The sequence below is a fragment of the Nomia melanderi genome, chromosome 2 (genome assembly GCF_051020985.1).
Source record: "Nomia melanderi isolate GNS246 chromosome 2, iyNomMela1, whole genome shotgun sequence".
Lineage (NCBI taxonomy): Eukaryota > Metazoa > Arthropoda > Insecta > Hymenoptera > Halictidae > Nomia > Nomia melanderi.
This window is the reverse complement of record NC_135000.1, coordinates 27,013,212-27,037,180: the sequence shown is the minus strand read 5'-3', so window position 1 is coordinate 27,037,180 and position 23,969 is coordinate 27,013,212. Positions and strand designations below refer to the sequence as shown.

General features: G+C 51.0%; 1 protein-coding gene across 8 annotated transcripts in view; it reads left to right on the top strand.

The window, feature by feature from the left end:
• LOC116434010 (uncharacterized) overlaps positions 1-23,969 on the top strand; it is a 42,030-nt gene that overhangs the window by 2,421 nt on the left and 15,640 nt on the right. Inside the window, exons 1-2 of one of the 8 annotated variants that reach the window (XM_076364330.1) lie at positions 18,382-19,466; positions 20,538-20,891. The exons of 2 other annotated variants lie outside the window; for them this stretch is intronic. Coding sequence is in view for 1 of the 6 variants with exons in the window: in XM_076364326.1 (XP_076220441.1) it covers positions 18,366-18,524 (159 nt within the window). In the remaining 5 variants the exon portion in view is untranslated. 5 more of the 8 variants (XM_076364329.1, XM_076364326.1, XM_076364331.1 and 2 more) reach the window with 5 other exon arrangements.

The following is a 23,969-nucleotide window of genomic DNA, read 5'->3' as shown; positions in this document are numbered from 1 at the left end:
ATGCAAAGCGCATCAATCTTCGTAATTATCGTTGCTACATCGATTCGTCGTCGCAAACTCCGAATCCCCTTTGCTCACGTCCGAGCAGACGTCTGCTCTTCGATATCGAAATTTTCCTTTCTTTCGTGCGCGTACGCATTATCATCTAGACGAACGATCATTTAACCGTAACTCGGAAAGCCTCGTTCAACGCTGGAACTAGCGGTCGAATTGATTTTCCTTAATTTCGTTGCAACTCTGCGAGAAGCATCTGTTACCTTTTCGCTAATTGTTGTAGAAGGCATCAGGATTATTCGGATCCATCCGATAGTTCTAGCGTTAAAGTCTGCGATGGCGCGAGGCCCGCCGGTACCGAGACACGTATTTCCGTGGCTTTCTCGTCCTTTTTACGGGACACTTGGCACGGCCAGAAAACGCGGCCAGAGAACGCGGCCAGTGCGGCCAAGTTTTCGTGGCGAGAAGTGGCCGACGACGGGGGGTTGGCGATACGCGTCCCGTGTCCAGGCACCGAACGGACTGACGGACAAACGGACAATGAGAACGAGGAATGCCCCGCAGAGCCAGACATGAAGACGTCACTCAGAAACGGTAACGGCCAGGACGGGGTCAGGTTCGACCTGACCGTTCCGAGTTGTCTCGAGCCAGCTGCGTTGTCGAGCGAGTCCGGAACGAGTGAGTCAGCGACGAGCCCGCCAGACCGTCGGACGTCGCTCGAGATCCTCCGGACAGAATTCGGATTCCATTCCCGGCGTTTCCATCGGAATCTATGCGCGCCGAGGACGCCGAAACGTCCGAATCGCTCTCCGAATCATCGTTTCGTCGTCGTCGCGGTCCGAACGTCCGGGCGACGACGTCGAAACGACCGTCAGCCGGGTTTCCCTCGAGCGGAACAGGAGGAACAGACGAGTCGTCGACGAAACTATGAAAAAGAATCGGTTATCGCGCGGACCGGATCCCAGTCGCGCATCTTCCGTAAATTATATTACAGTTTCCGACGATAAAACGCGAATCGCCGTTTCAACGCGTCGTTGCATCGTAACGCGGCTATAAATTAGCCGGCCGCCGATTCGCGTACGTCGCTTGCGCGTGATTTACAAGCGATGACACCTCGCCGGTCGGCGATGGTCGGCGTTCGGGAACGCGCCGCGTCTCGGCTTTATTTTCGTGATGTAACCGTGAGCTTCGCCGAAAATACGTTACGAGAATCGACGGCGACTAGGAAAGAATGTGGACTCTTCGGGGGCCTTGAACCTCCTTGTTCCGCCGTGACGGAAAGTTCCCTCGGCCGATTAATTCGATCGGAGTGACACGGACGCTCTCGAAGGGACACTCGACGCGCCGGCTACGGCGACTCGTTGCTCGTTACCGGTAAAATCTAATCCTTCCGGGCGGAATCGGATCTTTTCGAGAAGCGGAATACGACTGAGAACGTTCAGGCCGGTTAAGTCGATCTGTTTCTCGAAACAGGCACCTGTACGACGGATTTGGGAGATCCGGAAGGTTTGCAAATAGGTTCGGGCTGTTTCCTCGTGGCGGTCGCCGATGAAAGAACGTCGGAAACGCTATGAATATCTCCTGCCGCGTCTGGGTGTACACGGATTCGATCCTGTACCACGAACAACGGCACGGGCCTGTACCCACAACAGAGGCCCCCCAGTTTGGTTAATAATCAGTCTCATTGTCATCTCCAAAACAGGCTTCGTCGCTCGGGACCGAACTTTGCCCGACGAACTGCCCCCGACAGTTTTCGCTGTTACGACCTCCTTCTCGCCACTTTCTTCCCTTCCTAATTAGTGGTTTCGTTGTAGCACGCCGGGGGTTCTGGTTATCCCGTGAAAGGTGCAAGGTCTGTCTCCGGGCCCTGAGAAACACCTGGTTGCGGAAACAGCTAGTCGTCGGCTTTCCGCACCAATCTAGCCTCCGTTTCTAGCGTGTGCCGGACCCGTACTCCTTTCCCATTCTTGCCGCCGTCGCTACCCCATAAAATGGTCGCTCTAATGACCGACAACATTCGGGGGTATTCCGAAGGACCGTGCAGACGGTCGCGAGAAAGATATACCGGGCGAAGTTTGACCGGTCGATGAAAAAACCGACTTTTGTTGGCGCAGAACTCCGGATCCGCGGCGGGCACAAATCATTATTAACGACCAGCATTGTGCGAGCGGTGTTGTCCGTTAAATTCGAAATATCGAGCGAGCCCCCGAAAGTTTATCGCGCGGCTCCCGGCTGATACGTGATCTCCGCGCGTCCCGGAAGAGCCGGAATCGTTTTCCCACGTCGAATCGGCCGATGTCTCCGTTACCTTTCCGCCGCGAAGATCGATGAACGCGGACGAATATATCTTCCGCGCGAATCGGCGTCCGAACTCGCGGAGAGAAACGTCGAGTTCGCCCGGAGCGGGGTCTCTCGCGGGTTCGCGATCCGCGAACGACGAAGAGGAAGGAAAGGTCTAAGATCGCGGTACCCTCGCCGCGAGGAAAGTCTGATAAATCGGGCGATCGTGCGCGTCTCGTTGGAAAAGAGGAGGCCGACGATCTCGGTGCGACTGAACCGGGCTCGCGTCGAGCCAACGGTAGAAAAAGCGAAAGATCGATTAGCCGGATAATCGGCGGGGTCGAATAGATGCACGCGCGCGGAGAGGCGCGGGAAGACGGATCGAGGAGTCGCGGTAGACTGCGGGGCGCGCGGATACGCGCGTGAAGTCTTCTAATTGGAGAGAAAAGGCTGCGTCGATTTCGTGGATCGTTCCCTAGGTCCTGTCCGTGTCGTTCTCGGCCGAGTCGGTTTATAATAAGGCACTATATGGAGCCGCGCGCAGGTGTAAGGAGGTGTCCGGCACCTTAAGGCTTCCAGTAGGGTCGAACGGAGCGGCATATTTCATCCATTGTCGCCCCTCAACTCCGGCGGCGGCACTTTTCAACTTTTTATAGAGATTTTTATACCGCTATATCTATACCGCTCTACGCTGTCGGGATGCGCTCCAACGGACAGAGACGAAGGGAGATGGAGAAAGAGGTTAACACACGGCAGGAGGGGGGGAGAGAGTAAGATAGACCGAGGGACGAGGAGGACGGAGAGAGATAGAGAGATATAGAGACGGTGGAGCAGCAGTAGGCGGCGGCGGAGGGAGGGAGGGAGGTAGGGAGGTTTGCTCCATCGCGCGGCTCTGAATATGAATATAATAATGAGAACGGGTTTCGTCGTCGTTCCGCTTCTCCGCTCTTCTTCGTCCTTCGGCCTTTCTCGAGCTCTCCTCTCACGGCTAGTCTCGCTCCTCATCCCTCCGTCTCATCTACCTTTCTTTTCCGTTTACCTCCGGCTCGGCCGTGTGTTTGTAAATATCCGTGTACACGTGTACGCATGTATATACGTGTAGATATAAATGCTTGCAAAACGCGCCGGCAGCCACGGGAACGCCAACAACAAAACGAGACGTGTCACTGTACCTGTTAAATTGCCTCCTCGCAGAGGAACCCAACGCCGCGCGCGTTTCTCTGACGCGACCCGATCCCTCCGGCCCTCCCTCGATCCACCCGCTGTGATTAAATCGCCCAACAGAAACGCGCCTTTCCGCCGAGAAATAAAGCAATCTCGGATGCGCGAACGAACCCGTGGAACGAGAGCTCTGCTCTCTCTTCTCCGAACAATCCGGGAATAACAACGAGGCGGCGTTACACCATCGCGCCGCGGCGTCGGGTAATTTAATGAACGTCGGATGCTGAAATTACGGCCGGATCGCGCGTCGATCGGCCCCCGGCGGCCGCAGCCGTGATTAGGAAATTATACACGGCGCGGTTTCCGCCGGCCTCCGGAACGTGGCGGGGAAAAATTCGCGTCGATAAGAAGATCCCGCGAGCGGCTGGCAAAGTCGTTTCGACTTGCTCCTCAAATTGAATTACGCATCCACCTGGAGATGCATCCACACCTCCTCCTCCACCCACCCCCAATTAAGTTTGCTAGTCGTCGACTCGAGAAGCGACGAAACCACGCCTCCGGCTCGGCGAGGCCCGACGACGCGCTACCGAAAACGCTCATCTCCCCGGGGCAACTTATCGTAATCATCCAGCAGGCAGATTGTAAAAACCACGGGGAATCCTTTCTTCCACGGTTCTCCGATGGCGTGGCGGCAACAGCCCACGGGTTGCTGCTGCGTGTATCAAACGCGATAGTGACGATAGCGGGAAAAGGGAGAAGGATCCGCGTATATCGTGCGGCGAAGGTGGAACGAGGTGGAGAAGAAGCGAGAACCCGTGCCCGGGTGGACCAGAGGAGGAGGGTATATAACCGAGAGAAAGAAGAGGCAAGGAATGTTGTACACAAAGGTGTTGAGGTGGATAGCCGCGCGCGTACGCGAGAAGAGACCGGCTGAGCGAAGAAAACGTTCCGAGTATAAGGGAAAAGGGGGAAAGGAGAGATGAAAAAGTCAGAGGGAAAGAGAAGGACGATCGGAGGAGGTGGTGAAGGAGGTGGTGGTTGGGGTGGACTCGGCGGGGCGGAGGGGCGGCGGCGGAGGAGGTGATGCAGGAGGATGAGGAGGACGAGGAGGACGAGGAACCTTTCGCATCGGTGGGTGCGTGTACCCGGCTATCGATATATTACGCGGCTAGACTGGTGTGCGTGCAAAAGGGTGAAAAGGAGGGACATATTTTATATTTATGGGTATTTGCCGCTACTGTGCTCTCGCGCCGGCGGCTTGTGGCAGAGAGCTAACCGGCCTCTCTCCCTTTCTCGCTTCCTCTTTCCCTCGATCTCTGCCGTGGCCTCCGTTCGGTGCTCCTATAGGAGCTTCCTTGTTCGTTCTAGCAGCGGGTACGGCGTATAACGCGCGTTTCTCTCCCTCTGACACTTCGGCCGGCAATACAGGACACACAACCGGCGGCCGGACCATGTGTCATCTCCCATGCCATCCCATATTCCGTTCCTACCATGATATGCTCGAGGCTCGTTCCACGCTCACGTTGGATCGGATCCTTTATGGGTGTGCGCGTTTGTCCCACATCTATATATAGACGCGGGGTGCCACACGGGGTACAGCCAACACCATAAGAACCTCCGCGCTGATCTGCCGAACGTCCGAGCAGACCGGACAGTAAAGGTAAAGGTAACGCGGCCAACCACCCGCTTCTCTTTCTCCGATCTTTCCGTCGCGTTCCTCCCCTATTCTCCTATCCTCGTGTGTCCGAGCGCGAAACGCGCCGGCGAGGGCAGGGATAGCGCGAGCCCGGTAAATTGCCGTGGAAATGATCCCGATTCAACCCGAATTGCCGCTCACGCGAAGCCGATCGATCGTTGTCGGTTCAGTCGTTGGAAAGATACGCGCGATTATCAATTCGCGCGGACTCGCCTTTTTCCGGCTGAAATTCTTTCGGCCGGTGTAACACCTCGGGAATAATTTACGCGGTAATTCCAAGGGTCCGCGGGGAGCACGGTCGGGGACTCGAATTCGGGTGGAAACCATAGACACCGATTTCCTACGAGGACTGTACGTTTGTTGGAATCATCGCCGGCAGCGGCACCTCCGCTCCTCTACGCTCTCCTTTTTATTTCGATCGCTCGTCTTCCTCGCCCCGACCTCCGAGACTTTTACTTTTTGTATGCGTTTGCCGAAGAATTTATGAGCGTGGTTTGTGACTCGGGCCACCGGGTGCCTCATCCCTTAATTAAGGTTTGTGCCACCGATTTGCCGTCCCTTTTCGTGGATATGTCTCTTCTTGGCCGCGCGTCGCGGCCACCTCGATGACCTTGACCCGGCTCCGACCTCGGCCAGCATCGACGGATACGTTCCGTCGAATATCCGACAGCCTTAATCTCGTTCACGCGGCAGAACCGAGGCGAAAGAGTTCGCGCGATCGTGGCCTGCGAACTCGACACGCTCGATGAAGAATCCTTCGGCCCTCCGTCGCGAGGAAACAGAACCGTCTACCCGCCGAGCAGCTACGCGAGTTAATCCCTCGTCGAACCGAAGAAAACGAGTGTCTCTGTTTTCGCGGGAAAACCACCGACTTAATCCTTGGTCCGGGAGCTTCCGGTGTTTTCGCGCGTAAAAATTTTCCCATCGTCGCTATCCGAGTCGTTGAATTATGTGGGGGTACCGGAACACAGCTTCTTTCCGAGCCGTCTATCAGCGAAGAGGACAGAGAATAAAAGGGAAGCGCGAGGAAGCGAGGAGGCGAGGAAGAGCAAGACAGAGGAGCCAGGAGAGAGAGAGAGATAGAGAGAGAAAGAGAGAGACCGTGTCGAGCACATTGCGTGGATCCTTAATGCAAAGCGACTACGGGCGACGAACCGTGAGCACCCCGTCTAATGCCTTCTAAAAGCATCCTCCGAAACCCGACGAGAGGCGAGCTGAAACGAGGTTGAAGCAGTGGCAGTGGCAGAGCCAGAGGCAGAGGTAGAGGCAGAAGTACGAGCAGAGATGGAAGCGGAGGCGGAGGCGGTGGCAGAGGCGGAGGTGGAGGCGGAGGCGGTGGCTTGGACTGGAGAGGAAATACGAGGAGCATTAGCAGCGCGGAGATTCAGAGAAAAGAGTGGAGCAAAGATAGTAGGACCTCGAGAAAACAGGAGAGGAGATCGAAAAGCCCGCCGGTGGAAAAAGCGAGAGAGCCGTTCCGGGGAGAGAGAAAGAGAACCGTGGAGTCGAAGGGGGGTCCCCACCGCCGACTCGGAGTATTGTACGGTAATTTGTCGAAGCGTGTCCAAGGAGGAAGAGCCGACGCGACGAGAGTTCCTCGGTGCCTCCTCCTTCTTTCTTCTCCGGTTTGTCTTGGCGGCACGCAACGAATCGGGGGTTAACCCAGCGACGCAAAACACAACGCCCTAACCATTACAGTGCACAGTGGCCGTATAATGCATTGGCTCGCTGCGACTCGGAGGGCGGTAGAATATTTCCTTAAGCGGCTTGCGATTCGTACACGCGTACACGCGCGGTGCATTCTCCTATACGACGACGCTACGGTGCTCCGAGTAGCTTGCGAGTGTCGATGATCGGTGCATTTGAAATCACGCGGGCGAAAATATCGACCGATACGCATTCAGGAAGGAGCGCGTCTCGCGTCCGTTTATAAACAACGAGACGATACGCGATTCGTTAAAAGCCACGGGGGGAGGGGGTGCAGAGGAGGCTAACGGTTCGGAAGGTTCGGGCCGTTGGATCGATAGGACCGGCTAATAAAGGAGTCACGCGTTTATCGCCGCGCGTTTAATTAAACGACTCGGTAATACTCCAGTGCCGCGGGATAAATCAGCATCTTTACGACTCGGCGTTCACTAAACGTTGCCCGCGTTAAAATATCGTACAGCATGTGACGAGCCGTAATTATGAAATGCGTCCGTACACAGCCGCGTTTTTTCCGATTCGCCGGGAACGAGGGGACTCGTTTTGCTCGGCGTCGTTTTGCGGCGCGTTGATGAGCGTTAATCAAGTGGCACCCGGTATGAAACACGGGCCGGACAGTAACCTTTTTGGTCTACCCCTAGCGCGGCCGAAGGAAACAGGGGTCGTCGGGAAAAAGACGAGAACAGGCGGACGCGGGCGACCTTCCTCCGCTCGCGGTCTCCGCGCTCGGGACATCTGTCACGAGCGAAATTTTATCCGGAACGATCGCCAGTCGGCCAGACTCCCCGGCTATCCGATCGCCGGTTGTTCGGTCGCGATCGGCCGGTGTTAAATCAACCGTGTCGAACGCGAGTTCGCATACGTGTCGCGTGATTGCCGCGTAGAAAGGTTCGTTGCGTCTTAGATTTACGGTAGAATAATTAAAGGTCCGTCTTGAGCGTGTCTCTCGCGGCGGGCTTCGGATCGCGAACCGGTTTCGGACGCGATACGAATTATTAAGCGTCGTTATCTCTGATGCGGATAACGATGTCAACCGCGGAACGATGTGGGGCTCGCCAATCATCTTTCCCGCGCCCGTTGCCGCGAAATGAACAAGCGGACGTGTCGGTGTCGCGGGTACGTCGAGCAAAACGGTTCGGAAAAGCGGGTTTTTACGCGTGGACTCCCCGGTACGGACCAGCTCAGATTAACGGAAGGTCCTTGCGGTTCCTTTTAGTGGGAAAACGATGTACACTCGAAAGGAGAGATTGAATCTGGAAGATTTCGCGCCCCTTGACGACCGACGCCTGTGGTGCGAGAGCCTCCTCTGACCCTTCCCCCGCTCTCGGGGGACACCCTGTCCCATTTTTCCTCGCAGATGGGTCCACTGTATACACCTTTTTGTATTTTGCATCACTTAACGCTTCGTCGGGCGTTTTCACGTTTGCCCTATTGCCTAGAAGAGCGCGGTCGAAAACGAGACCGCAAGGACGAGGTGTGCGGTGGACGCAGGGTTGCGAGATCTCGGGCCAACATCTCGATCGCGATCCTTTTTAGAACTGTATTTCTCGGAACTAGTTGTCATCGCGAATGGATGAATTTCTTTCTTATTAGTCAATTCCTCGAAGATGAGTCAGTTAAGAATCTTCTATACAGACTCGAAGGAAATCCGTGCGTTCCGCGGAAGGTTGACCGTAGTCAGGATAACCGAAGTTTCGTGCTCTCGAGCCAAAGAAGGAAAGCAAAGGGGTGGTCAATCTCTCGAATGAAACGAACCTCGGAGCTCCGATTAAGATTCTCGTGAATGAAAATTCTGACCGCGGACGGATCACCGAGCGATCATAGATAAGCGGCGGACGAAGCCTGGAGTGACATAGGTTCGACTAGATCATCCGAATAATATTACGACTATTGGAGGGATTCCCGGCACGTCGAGAGGTCGACTATCCTAATCGAGGGTCAAGTTGGCACCTTAAGCAGGAAATATAAATTAATTCGACGCCCTTTCGGGGGTAGAACTTGTAACGTAGTACTTAGGGAGTGGGCAGCCCGTTCGGTTTCTATTCATCGTTCCGGCAGGACTATAAATCCTTGGCCTTTCGGTTTATTGTCCTGTTCGACCTAACTTTTGTGAGAACCGGACGCGTTGATCTTTTTCTATCTAACGCGTTAATGCTTTGAACACTTGTTACAATGACCTGCGTGAATACGGCGATTTAAATGGCAATTGCCGTTATTTTAACTGCCGGGTAGTACATTCAACTAGCATTATTCTACATCTTGTCATTACGATTATCCCGTAATCGTTAATTGCCTATTCAAACGCTCGGTGGAACACAGCGGACCGTAAGGACCTGGTTACGGGGCCCGACCGAAGGAAAATTAATTCGACGATAGGGCTCTCTAAAATTATCAGGGCGGCGACGACCGCCGCGGGATCTACGCACTGCTATTTCCAGATAAAATCTCGGTATTCTATTAGCGGTCGGGGTGGAGTTGAGTATTAGATAACTCGCTACCAATAAACGAGTCGTTTGCCGGTGATTAACTACGCGGAGAGATAGGACAGATCCCGAGGGGCGTCGAGAAACCCCCCGTGAAGGATTTGCGCAGCCTGCTCGGGGACGCGGAGGATCCGAGCCGTTTCCAGTCGACGTTTTCCTTCTCTTTCGTATCGTCGACGGGGGTGCACACACGTGCCGCGATACGCGCTGTAGAGAAAAGGGCCGTTTAATCCCATTGGGAGTGCTAATCTTTGCGCGCAGGAAGCTATCGCCCCCTTCCTCCTCCCGCAAATACCCCATAAACGCCATTCGCGGGACAACGGCTCGCCGCTGTCGACCGTGAAAATAGGCCGCAATGCGTCAACTGTCCGATTTGCCCGCCCCTCGACGGAATCCCCGACGATTCGCCGATCGAATCCTTCGAATCAGAAACGATCGCGCGAACTTTTCCCCCCTTAGTGTCCACCGCCCGTTCCCCGGGAACCTTTTGCGCGTCGAAGTCTTTCCGACACGCGTTACGTAACCCTCGGTGTACTTGTCATGTCGCGGCGGGTTCGGATAAGATTAGAAAGCAAAGAATTCCACCGACCGGGGAACGCGCATCCACATTGGCTCGTTCACGGCCCGCGTGTCTCCGGTCCCCGGTCCTCGCCTCCCAGTCACCTTTCGAGAAACGAGACATCGGACGCGACGCCCGGACAGGTTGACGCGTGAGATGGAATCTGCGCCTACGAGGGACGCCCGCAGAATGTATTCTACGTGTCGCCGGTGTCAAATCGTTAAAAGACTCGGGACACGCCTCGTCCAGAATTGGTAGGGGCGACCGTAGGGTCCCTCTACCCAGACGTGGCTCGGTGTCTCGACTTCCGTCGTCCCATAAAACTATCTGGCGCGAGAAATAGAAAGGAAAAAAATCCATTTCGGAGGGTGGAACGCAGCATCCACCGTTGACGAGAGGGGGCCCGTACCTGTTGCCCCCGCGAGTCACACGCATCTCCTTGAAAAGACAGGTGGATATCCCGGGGAAAACAGCGCGGCCCGTTCGGGTATAATATATCCGTCGCGTCCCGATCGAACTCGAATTCGAACTCGACCGGGCGTCACCGGCGTTGTCACCGTCCGCCCTCGTCACGAACCCACTCTCTTTCCACGACTTTGTCGCTCTTTTTAGTCCCGCTACTTTTCAAGCGTTCGCCTGGCTAGACGTTTCGCCCTGTAATACGATAGGGCTACAAGAAAAGTCACTTCGGGGCAAACTGAATTCCCATTATGCCGGTGTGCGCGTGGAAAGCCGTCGCCTCTACCCGGTCAAACGTTATACGCGCAAGAATCACTTCTTAGTGAATTCGAATTGTCCAGCGAACCTGGACAATCTTTTTCTTTACACCGCCTTCCGCCTTGTACTACCTGATTCCTCATTAACGGTCGTTGATTCATCAGCGAACCCTATGGTAACGCGAAAGATACGGTACCTGTATTCTGCTTGATTTTCCTGATTTAACCATACGTCGGATAATAGCGGGTAACGTGCAATAAAGGCTCGGATTTAAATGAAATGGCAAATTAGATACCCTTGTCCCGAAAAAGGATTTCCGAATTCAAAGGTAATCGCCTGGGTAATATAAGACAATTGTTATATGACAACGGCGGGCGGAGCACGGGTCATTACGATTATTCAGGCGAGCACATTTCGTGAAAATTCTATGGGACAAAGCGGTCAATGGATCATAAATTAACCGGCGATATTGTCGGCGGTGCAGCAACTACAGGCTGAAACGAAAGTATCTAATCGTAGTATGAGCGTCAAATGCCAATTATAACAAGTCATTGGGGTTTTAATGGAGTCTGCTGGTGGTAGAGAAGAAGGATTAGCCGTTCGTCGAACGCCGTCGGTACCTATTGGCTCAGAAGCTACACGGAAACTACCCCGGAGTCGAGGGGAGGCACGGCTCGCAGAGATTACGCTCCGGTTTTTCGGATTACACACCCGATATCTGGAGCTTCGACGTTTTCCGGATTCGCGTTTGCATTCGCGCTCGTGCCACAGCGACCACGGAAATCGCCTTTCCTCGGCCGCTCGTATTCGCAACGCGACGCCACGACACCCGGCCGTAACTTACCACGATACCAGGTGTAAATAATTATTTACGGCAGACCGTAAGATCTTCGGCGAACGTTCACGCCTCTAAGCCGCGAATAGTGTCCGCGCGGCCGTAAAACTTTAACGACTCACGGCCGAGTTTTTCCTGCGCGATCCACCGCTAAATTGGATTGTTTTCCGCGATGCGCTCTCGGGAGAGGCCTCGTAACGCCCGGAATCGGATCGCGGAGAGAGTAACGGCGATGAAATCGCGATTTTTCCCAACACCGTAGGGAAACAATAAAATGGCTCGCCGGCTAACGGGATTTTCCGCGTAGCTCGGTGTGCCCGTACGGTCAACTATCAGCGGGGAGTCCGAGCGACGGTCGAATTATCGCTCGGGGCTAAGGGCGACGTTATTCCTTGATTACCCTGCTTTCAAGTTAATCCGTCCTGCCGACCCTTTTCTTCATCGTGCATGCGACCAACGTGAATCCCCGAACAGCCACGGGTACGAGTCCGGAAAAACGCGCAGGAAATACGTATCCGTTCGATAAGACGGAAGCCATTGGAATCGAACGATCGACTTCCCTTCGGCTTCGCTGTGGTGGTCGATGATTTCTCCGAAATGGAAAAAAGAGGAGAGAAAGAGGCTCGATCCAAATTTACCGTGAGATCGCGCAGCGGGTGTGCCCGACGCGAGGCGTCTCTCACCTACGCCGCTTCGCCGGTCCGCTGCGCGCACCTGTGCCCACAGAAAGAAAACAGAAAGGAGGGAAAGAAAGCCGGCCGCGTCTCGGTCTCGTGCAGGCCCGGAAACGAAATTCGCCTAACCGCCTGTCGACGCGACGCCCCGATACATGCCCACATCGCATCCCGTCCTCCGCTATATGTAGGTCTAGGCGCGGACGCGGAGAATGGCAGAAGTGTCCGGGACACGGTCGCGTTTTCAACGCCACCGATGCAACAATGGAGACTTCGATCCTCGGATCGAGCCGGACACAATGCGTCGCTGACGTGTTTATATAGCTGCACAGGCCGAGAGAAAGAGCGCGAGGGAGAAGGACAGCCACGGAGGGCCGGGGTATACAGGGGAGACCGTGTAATTTAGTTATAGATCAGTTTGTTACAATTTGGCGTTTCGTTTGTACGGGTCCTGTAAACTGTGTTTACTCAGGCCTCGATGATCGACGAGTAAACGCAGTTTGTTTAGGAGCCGTCCCGTGCGCACGGTCTCCCTCCGAGACGAGTTGCCGTTTTTCGACCTAGCGCGCTTCTATCTTTCCCTTCGATTTTTTCTAACGATCCGCGACCGTTCGTTCGTCGGTTAATCGTCAACGACGGAATCAAGATCGTCCATCCGGGGAACCATCGCCTTCGCAACTCTTCGGGAACGGATTCGTTATTCGAGAAGACGAATCCTTTCGAGTTCTTTCGAACCTTAAAGCTGCGTATTTGGAAACGGGACTCCCTGCAATAATGGACGCAACGCGGGTCCAAGGTCTTCAAAGTGCCGCGGCACTGAAAGCCGACGATACTTAAGGGATCGTCAACGAGAAGCTTTAACCCTTATTGCCGTGGAGACACGTTCATTCCGGCATGGCGAACTATTCGAACAATATTTCAGCCGCGTATTCGGAGGCAAATAAGTGTGTACACGGCAGCCACGTTAATCCGAGCGAGATCTCGAGGAATACTTTTGGCTTTGCCAATTAGGGGTTGACGGCGGAAAGAAGACGAGATCGGGGGACAAACGGAAACGGAACCGCGGGGTGAACGAGACGCCTGTGGAAAGGTGAAAAGGAGGGACAACGAACGAGGAAAGAAAGACGGTGCAGCATCTCTTCTTGCTGACTGCGCGCAGGAGAGGAGAACCCAGTTTAACGCGGGCTTTAACCAATTCAATTCATAGGCTCGGGTTAAGCCAGGATTTGTGGCTTAACACTGATGGTGTTTGCTACCACCACCAGAGATTTAACTGTTTCTGCGGCAGACCGTCCTCGGACCGCCGCACCGTCCAGGTAGAGGTATGTGTGTTATACGTACGCACGGTCAACACCGAACCATCGGTTTTCCGCCGCGAATGCAACAAACTGCAACCTGTTTCCCTCGGTTAATCGTCGCTCCCGGTAACCGAGAGGTTATTTTCGAACGCGGCTGCTCGCTTGCGCTCTGGCGGCGGACAATTCCTGTCGAATCCGGGTGCCGCATTCCCCGAAACAGTGGAACGACGAACGGCGTTGCGGGCACGTTGAAAAATTAGAAATCGAATTTTGCTCCCGGAGAAACTCGATCGTTAAACGGTATGGGCAACGCGCGATCTGGCTATAAATTCTAGCGAAACATTTTCTCTCAATTAAAACGACACCGGGATCCGAGAGCAGAGGCTGAGGATCGAGAGGCGTTTTAGGGGCGTGGTGCGTAACCATTAACCCGAAAGGAACGTTCGGAGAGGTGGCTTTCCATCGCGAACACGGCGAAGAACACGCTGACGACGATCGCTGTTATTCCACATAACGATAATTATAATTTTACTCGATACATAATGAGGGGCGTTCACAACGCCGCCCATTTCCCAACCCTATCACCGACTTCTCTAATCAATGATACATAAAATCATTTTTACACGCCGATCGAGATCGTTCGTCAGCGCTCGCGAAGAGCTACGAATTCCTCGGATCGCACCAGAAGAGTTTCCTCTTTCGCAAAAACCCGGCTGTTCGCGGCGGTCGCGACCCGCGTGACGCGACGTCGCTGCGATTCCCGCGGCTTTAATCGCTGTCGACCGAGGCATCTTCAATTAACGTTTCGCGAGGAAAGATTACGCGCATCGTCGGCCTTTCATTCGCGTCTCGGCCGACCTTCGAGCTACGGAACCAATCTGTTCATCTAGTTTGCGCGGCACGATCTACATTAATAAACGTTGTTATCGCAAAAGTCCGTCGTGGCAAAGAAACGGGGCGTTTGTGATCAATGGGATTGGCCCCGGGACTCGCGGAACTTCAATTATTCCGTGGCAGGATTTCTCGACAGTGTTATTGCATACCGAACTGCAGGCTATTTCGGGCAACCATAAAGTGGTTCGATTCATTGCGAGCCTTATATATCATGCACCGGTGCCGCTAATTTCGACCGAGGACCTTCAATTTCGGTGGTACCTTTTGCTCGATAGAATCCCTACCGTATATGATACCATAAATTACATTTTTTCCGAGCAAACGTAGAGTGGACCGGAGAATATCAATACAGGAGTACATTAGAGATTCGTCGGTACCGTGTCGACGATTGTTTTCGACTTACGATTTTCTGCAACAGGATTTCTTTGATTCGTGGCGGGAATTACGGCTGGTTCGGTATATATCATATCCGAGAATTGTCAGATGGTCAGTCGCGGTGGTAGCGGAACGCATCGGAGAAAAATATCCCTCTCCGTTTCCTGCCCCCGATGGGACTCGATCGGCGGAGGCACACGCGGTCAAAAAGAGAGTCGGGCTCTCGGGCCCGGTAGAAAGGGCGGCTGAACCGGCTCGACGCATCGCATCGTATCCGCGCGTCGGTGTGGTGCCGTGGCACGCCGGTAAATATGTGGCCGGCCACGGCACATATGTATCCGCACATAGCAGCCCAGTTGGGCCTCTAATGATGATCTACGGTTAGCTACCGCGCACAGCTTCTATAAACCTCCTAATTTCTCCTCTATAAATTCGTCGAGGAAGGCCGGGAGAGACGGGCCCCTTCCACCGGTGGCTTTCTCGTGGTTTTTACTCTTCCGCAGGGTTCCCGCGAGTCGAGTCGAGTCGAGTCGACGCGACCGATCGCCGCCTCGGTCCTCATCTCTCTTTCCCACAAGCCGTCGTAAATACGCGACCGTGTGTTTAACCGTATCCGTGCGCGTGCTTGCTACTCCATTGCGACTCGCATCGCACACGTCCTGTCGCCCCTGTCGTCTTGCCTCGCACCGCGTTCTTGGTCCTATCCGAGGGACGTCTATGCGCGCGGATCATTTATTATTTACCGCTGCTTATGTGCCTCCGCGGAGACACTCGTTGAAGCTTCCCAAAGAAGCGCGACGAAGTCCGGGAGTAGGAGGTGGAGACATTGAGAGGACGTCGCACGATTTCTCCGCGAGTGTAGAAGGAAAGGGAGCAAGGGAGATAAGAGAGAAAAAGAGAGAGAGAGAGAGGGGAGAGAGAGAGAGAACTCTCATCCAGGGTATTACGAGACGACAAAAGCGAGAAGAATTCGCGTTCCTTTTCATTCTTTGGTCTCCTTTTTTTCCTCTGTTTTCGCTTCGTTCCGACCCGCTGAAAAAACATAGCCGGGCTCTCCTCTATCGAGCCGGGCGTTGCTTTTATTTTCTCGAATCTGGAGTTCTGGGCGGGTAGTGGGTTACTTTATTCCCCTCGACAGGAGTAATGAACTCGACGCGGCCGCCGCGGTCTTCCTCTCGCAGCGCGGCGCAACGCCTCGACACGGTCCTGGGATCGATATAATACGGATGGATATTTTTGGAATTCGGAATGGAACCGCGCGTCGTCGGGATGCCAACGACGATGAGATCCGCGGTCGTTCCTGTAAACCGGTTACTTGAACGCCGCCTGGAATCCCGAGTGAAAGTAATGAAGTCGGGAACGAACCGCGTAACGCGCGGGGACACGGGCTACGTGTGGGTCGCGTTTAGGCGCGTAGGAATTACTTTCGGTGTACAACTATAAAAGCTGATTGGACGCTAATGAATATCTCAATCCGTGGCCGACGCCCTCCGCTAACGGCGACTTTATTGCTCATCAATTCTGATCCCCCGTGCCCTCGTGAATCGTAACGATGCTTTACGTCGAACCGCGATACCACCGTTAACGACCAGCCATGAAACTAGGAACGAGTTACGGAAGCGAGTCGGGTCGATCATTTCGTTTGAGAAGAGAAGAAAAAAGAAAAGAAATATACAGCGAAAAGAATTGGCCCCAAGAATCGACGGACGCGGCTCGTTTATACGCAAGGGTGAATCGGGAGCATCTATTCCTCGTTCGTCGCCGGAGTTAGAGTCGAGGGTGCGGCGCAAGGGGATGATCGGGACTTTGGTAACGGGCTGGTTAACCGGTTCGTTGTTTCGCGCTGCGTGACACTCCGAAACCATCCGCTCGCTCCTGTCTAGGGATAAAAGAACGATGAAACTGGTATCCACGCAATTAGTTTCCATTCCATAATGATCGCGGTTGTAAAAGCTCCGAAACGAGGTAGAGTCGATTGCGAGGAACACTTCAGGCATGGCAATATAACTCGTTTATGGCTGGCTGGAAGGCAAGCTATGATTTTTCCAAACAAAGTTGATGCATTCGTTAACGGGGTTGTATCGGAGAAAGCTGCTTCGTTAAGTTTCCTTTCGCAACGAGCGAAATGGCGGAGGAACAATGGAATCAGGGAGGTTCGGTCGTGTAGCGTTCGTAAACGAATAAATCGAAGGTGTCGTGGTTTTTCGTGAAATGACACAATCGTCATCGAGGGACCAGGATTTCGATACGAGTACATCGACGTGCCGCGTACAGTCCCTTCTGGTCCAGGAGGGATCGAAGGGCGAATGGGGAAGCTGGAGGAGGGAAAACATCGGGGCGGAGCCTGAACACAGGAGGAGGAATAAAACGCGCAAACTCGATACACGCCTCTCTCTTTCTCTCTTTCTCTCTCGTTCCCCGTCTCACTCTCTCTCTCTCTCTCTTTCCCTCTGTCTCTGTCTTGGTCTCTCTTGGTCTCTCTCGGTCCCGCGGTCCGCGCGCAAGCCACCCCGTCCGGTTTTCCTCTTTTCACCTTTATATAGATTTTTTTTACCTAGTCGACCCTTCTTCTTTCCCTCTGGCTCCGCGAGGCTTGCGCAAACTTCTCCGCGCCACCCGTCTTTCCCTCGCCCCCCCGTTTCTTCCGGCAAACTTTTCTTTTTCTCTGTTGATGCCGCGTTATGTATGTATGCAGGGGTACTCGGTTGCTCGCGAGAAAGTCAATTTCGAGTCCCGAGGGTGATCAACGCTGCGAATCGATCCGAGACGAACGCGATGAGATTGGAATTCTTCAGTTAATTGTATTCATTATAAAAATAATTGTATTCAGGTCGAGCTTCGTAATATTCGTTTAGACCGAAGCTGGACTTCGCTGGCTTATTTACGCTGCTAATAAATCTTCAAAAAAGCAATAATGATAATAAGGGGAACTGGCAGAATCGTAGGGAAAAATAGATACGCAACGGCTCGGACGCCTGTTCGCGTACCCTACCCCGGACGGGAATTAAATATGAAAATTATCGTGTGATTCCCCATTCGCTTGTGTTCGTTATTTTTAATTATAATGATTTTCTTCTATAAGCGTCCAAATGAATTTTCATAAAAAAAGATTAAGTCACTGGAAATGCCATCCGCAGTACCATATTGATAATAAGAAGAATATTCAAACTTGCGTCTATGCGCGTGCAGTCGTGGAACATTTCAGATTGCGGAACTACACCCGGTATACAGTCGGTCACAAAAAGATCGGACGCCGATACAATGTTAACTTTTAAGCCCTGTACTTTCAATGAATGTACAAGGAACAACAAACATTCGTTACATTGTGTTATATTATACTGCATAGACAGTAGCAGAGGAAAAATTTCGAATTTATTATTGATCGTTGCCTAAACATTCAAAGAAACATCGGAGAAGATCGAATTTTAATGTCTCCAAAACATTCAGACACAGCGTATACATTCAGGAATTTCTTAGTTTCAGCCGGTTCTCCTTTGTCAGTGTTTATACACAATGTTTTTATACAACTCGTCATGTTACCCGAGGACACTGGATTTCAAGTGCACGTTAGTCTTACGCCGTTTCTATTCAAAATCGGTCGTACAAATCGCTATACGAGTTTCGAAAAACGACAATTAGTAGTATTCCATTGACAAAAGCAATAATAAGTCCGTGAAATAGCGTGCAGTTTAGAAATGGCCGAAAGTACCGTTGTAGACATTATAAATCATTGCCGGGACGAAAACCGAATTGATTTCGAACTTTCAAATAGCCGTCGAAGAATTTCAAATGATCGTGATAGACGTTGCATTGTGAGGGGATTGAAAAAAGACCTCAGAATTAGTGCTGCAAAGGTAGCTACCAAAATGCGAGGAAAACGTGGCGTTATGGTAGATGCAGGATATATTCGAAGGATACTCGGATCGGGAACAATGGAGGAATTGCTGGGAGGAAACCGTACAGCAGTCCCAAAAATGGGAGACTTCAATTTAGAAGAGATTATGTTTATACGAAAAGGCAGTGGTGGGATAATGTTATTTTCTTAGAAGAAAGGAAATTTAACGTTAACGACAGTGACGGAAGGATTAGTGTGCCGGAAAGTGAATACAGAACTGAATCCGAAGCACTTACGACCAACAATAAAACACGGCGCAGGATTAGTTACGGTTTGGGGATGTATTTCAAACTAAAAAATAATTCAGGAAAGTGCTTCCGATATAGGAGGTATAGCGGTCTTTCGGTTGTACCAGGATAACGATCCTAAGAACAAAGCACGGACTGTTCAAGAATGTTTACTGTACAATTGCCTTTGTTAACCCCTTGCCATACAATAACGCGCGAGAGCCGCGGTGAAGATTTTAGACAGACTTTAACAAATATAAATATCAGTTCTTGTGAATTCAAATGAAATATTATTTTTTTATGAATTATTATATTATAGAGTAAATTTTGATATAGAGTATACATAGAATTTTTCTCTATGTCCGATGGTTTTGTAATCTATCAGCAACTGCAACTAATTTTCATAATATCTCTAGTGAAAATGAAAAATGCTATAACATTCCTTCGATCTTTTGTTTTCCTTCTCAGTACAAAATTTGGACGTATGGAAAATCGAATAATTTTAGGGTAGTTTCTTTGATTCATTAAAATATTCGACATTACAACTGGTGCAATATTGGAGCCTACAGAGTTCAAAGGGTTAATGAGAAAGTTGTGTTGATCACAGTTGAGAAATAAATCATAGGGCAAGGGGTTAAAATTGTATCAGTGTCTGAATCTGTTCGTGGCCGACTGTAAGTATACATATGCATATACATATATATATATACAATGGAGTAGACAATACGACATACGGTGCGCAGTGACATCCTACGGATGCTGCGGTCATTACTCCCGAAGTTCGCGTCTTTTTATCGCCGATGCAACCGAGCGATGCTCCCGCATTATTTTCCTGTACTCTTCCTCGTGACTTACAAGCAGGTATATAGACTGGGGATCTTGACGCATTTATAGCGAATGCCGGTGAATAAAGCTCTTAAAATTTAATACAGATTTAATATTCTTCTTTACTCGGCGAAAGAGTTTATCGAATTAGAAAGATCCCGTCGAATGACCGTTTTCATCGCTTAACCCTTAAAAACGGTAGCCTGCGTCAAGATCCGTGGTCTACTTATCGCATCTTATACATTCGAATTGTGTGGCTCTTCCTACCTTGGCGCAGTGGTTTCATGGCGTCGGGATGCTGTAGATCGAGAGCCCCGGATCGATGACCGGAATTTTGACAGCTCATGGGTAGTATTTGCAGACAGAATAGTATCCAAAGGCGGTTAATCCATAGGTACTTTGCACACACACACACACGCGCGCGCGCGCATGCACGCATACACACTCGCGGAAATAGACAACGGGACGTTTACAGCGCGATACTTTAACCGAACGCGAAAATTCCCGAGAGCAAAGTGGGTGACCGTTAACGCGTCGCCATGTTTTTTTTCTCTTCGTTCGCGTTCGCGATCTATTCGAAGATTCGAAGCACGCCACCCCCTCCACGGTCCCACTCGTTACGTCATCTTCCAACGATCGTTAGGTTCGATTTATGAAGTTACCGTAATTACGTCTCTATTAGACAGCAATATACATATCAAAAGGATGACAGCGAATAAGGAAAACAGCGGGAGATATTTATTGCAAGATATGTGTAAGAAGCAAGATTTAATGGTATCGTGCTATGTCTGTCGTTACGATACCGAGCCGCAGCTTTCGTTCGGACGCGTCCATGTTTAGATAGGCATCATATATGTAATACATATAATGTTATCGCATCGTATATCATTAATTGTGCATTTCTCGGGGTATTGTGAAAGAAAGTAGCTCAAGATTTATAAGTGAAGTGAAAGCTATACGGCGGCAATCAATCTCCATCGCGACCGAACAAAAGTGTTCGACTGAAATGCCGAACAATGGAGACGCCCACATTGCGATTTGCGAATTTCGTCCCGTCTACCCGAATACGCGGTGGAACAGTGGAAATAATATGCTCGCCGTGACCCCTGACGCTCGGGCTATCTTTCGGTTACAAATTATACCTTGGATGTCTTCTAATTCCGGGGACGTGGAAAGGGTTGCGTAATTGGAAAACCATAACGGCGATGTCACCCGCGACGATCCGAGAAGACTGACCGCTGGAGTCAACATGGCAACTAAACCGGACGTTACGAGTAATTATACCAGAAATAAGTGAATTCTCGAAAAAATGATTAAATCCCGTCGCGAAACGTTCGTAAGCATCGGAAAATAATTTAGAATTAAATCCCGCGCCAGTAGTTCTTCTAATTATACCATTAATTGGATAATATTTTCTTCTCTTTTTCCCGCTTACCGGAAGTTATAAAGTATCGGTCAAAAAATCATTTTCTACGCGCAGTTGATTAGCGCAACAGGCAGCCGCGCACCGCGCGCGAATTTGGCATATCGTTTGAACGGGTCGAGAACGGCGGTGATTTGTTCCGTACGGGAATACGTGAAAAGGAGGAAAAGTTGTTTAATCCTCCTTGACGTTCGTAAGTAGGTTTCCTCGTACTCTTGATCAATAACCTTCCGCGACTGATTGTGTATTTATTAATGGACACATAATTTACATGGAAATCCGTCCGGGGAGTTGGCAACGTTTGAGGAAGGTTCGAATCGCGTGTCAAAGATTCTGTCGGATTGTAGGTCCTCAGGTATACAAAGTATTAGCAGTACAAATTCCTAAAGGCCGGTCACCGACACTCTGTAATGTTTATCGTGGTTACTTAATACTCTGGGAGAGCATTGGCAAACAATGTATGGTTGAATGGACAACCGTTTATGGGTTTTTCCAAAGCGAGGTAACCCTTGGAGTGACCACTGCTCCCCCCCTCCGCCCCTCTCGCTCTTTATCCTTCTGCAAATCGCAACACTGTCGAACTCTCCAAGCTTGAAAGAACAAAGAGCGCCGAAGAAAGGGTCTGCGTAAAGTGTCATTAATTCTCTGATTGGGACATTCTGATGCCTGCGAGCAGGTAGTCGACAGGAATAGGAGGAAGGGTTTCGGTGACAACGGTCAACACTTGTCCGACGGCGCGTTTCAAGCACTTTATTACACGCTGTACGTTGCCGGGCGATATTTTAAAGTAGTTCCAACAGAACAACCTATTATTTTATAGAACTCGCACCGAGGATGATCGTAAAAATATTACGATTAATCGTCCGCGGACATTGCGTTGGTTGATATTTTATTGCTCGCCGGAGCAAAGAGTTCATTCGACCACCTTAATCTCGACTACGTACTTGTATTATAAGCGTTGTGCGAATGATTAGGAAAATGCTTTCGGGGTTTCGTCGAAGATCAAGATTTCTTTTCTTCGAGCAGCGCCCCGGTATACTGCGTCGTATATCAATTTATACGTGAATGGGGCATAAAAAATATGTAACGTAGATTTTTATTGGGGGTCGTTCTCGTACCTGTACGGTGACCTATTATTCAATCAGCCGCGGCTATCAGAGGAATTATCGCGAGATGTCGCCTAGATTTGCAAGATACGTGTGCACAAGTACACGTGGTACGTGGATCGGGACATGTGCGATGGCCGTGCAACTCGTTGCACGAGAGTTCACTATCTCTCACTCAATTTGAGCCTCATCCGCCGTAAGCGGATCGACCAGGCTGGCCTTTTAACGTCGGATAGTCTCGCCTCTCCTGGCTGTAGAGCATAGACGCCTATAACAAACATTATCCGCCATAATGCCCTCGTGTAAACATACCTAGCAACGTGCATCGTCCTTCTCTCCTCTCCTCGTTTCATCTTTTTCCGACGCAATGCGTCCCCCCGTTTTCCTTTCTTTCTTTCTTTCTCGCTATCTCTCCCCTTCTGTCTCTCTGTCCATGGTCCATCGACCGAATAAAAACTTGAAAGTTTATTTAGCCGTTTAACGTCTGCCGGCAAGTTAAGTTTTTCGGATAAGCCGCCTTTTTAGCATGGTCCCCATTTCCCATCGTTCTCTTCCGGTTTAGCACGCGCCGTTGCACGATTGTAATTCGCTACTCGTGTTGTACCATTTCCTCGTATTAAATTCCGCGAAGATGGTCGTATCGCGAAAAGCGAACGCATTCAACATTGATCAAACCTGTATAGAAGCATCGCGCGGACAAGGTTGTCGAACCGAAAACGCGTCTTGCGACACGGGTAACGAGTTTGAATCTGACGCCAAGTAGAATAAAGTAAATTGATTTGCATAAGAGAAATCGAGCGCCGTGGGTGTACGAAAAATCGAATTTAGCCTGTTCGTATTCGCTGGTTTTCCAAGGTCCCGGTTGAGATTTCCTCGGTTTTGAAAAGGGTCCCTATAGATGGCCATTCATACGAATACCCCCACCACTCGCTGGCCCAGTCCGAAATCCCCACCCCCGTTTTCGGGAAGGGTCTGGGGTAGGGCCTGGAAAACTTATTTAGTCAGGGTTCAGCAAAGTTTGATCACAACGCTCTATACAGCGTCGACGGTTAGTGAGTGGAGTATTAGCTGAAGCTCTGGTCGTCTCGAATCATCGTGTTTCGGTAGTAGATGACATATTCGAGAAAAGTGTTACATCGAGTGAAATACGTTCATTAGATGTATCCGTACATTTTGTTTGGAATTGGCAGTGACACGCAAGACTTGGAATACGTTAGTGATATTGTTGAATTACGTGTTGTGACATATGTGAAAATTGCACTTTCATCGGTTTTCTTCTAAATTTACAAAATTTCTGGATAATCTCTAGACTTGTAGATTTAATCGAAGTAGACAAAAAAGGCGAGTGTGTCAGTGCCATTGGAAAATAGTCATCCGCGACAATGGGGCGGCTTCTTTCGCATGGGGATGTGCTTTGTGACAAAGTTTCCCGGCCAGCAAAGTAATGCTAATTTCGTTATTGTGCCCGGGTGCAACAACGAGAAGCGTTACGGACCGTGTCTCACGTTCTCGCATCTTGTACGAAAGGCTTTTAGAAATGGCCGGGAAATATATTCCAGTAGAGGAAGGTGTCCCATTGTCGCGAAAAATTTGGGGAAACGGGGATTGAAAAAGCTATATATCAGTTTCGATTGAAACAGTTCTGGTCAACCAAAATAAACTCATAGCTGTCATTAAGCATTCCAGTTTGATTTCCATTCGATAAATGTTCTTTTTCAGTTCTGCAAGGAACGCAAATCATAACTGTTTTCAACCCCCGCGAAAAAGTTACCGTGAAAAAACGTCGGACTAAACTTTACTTCGGAACCATTTTTTTAAAAAAC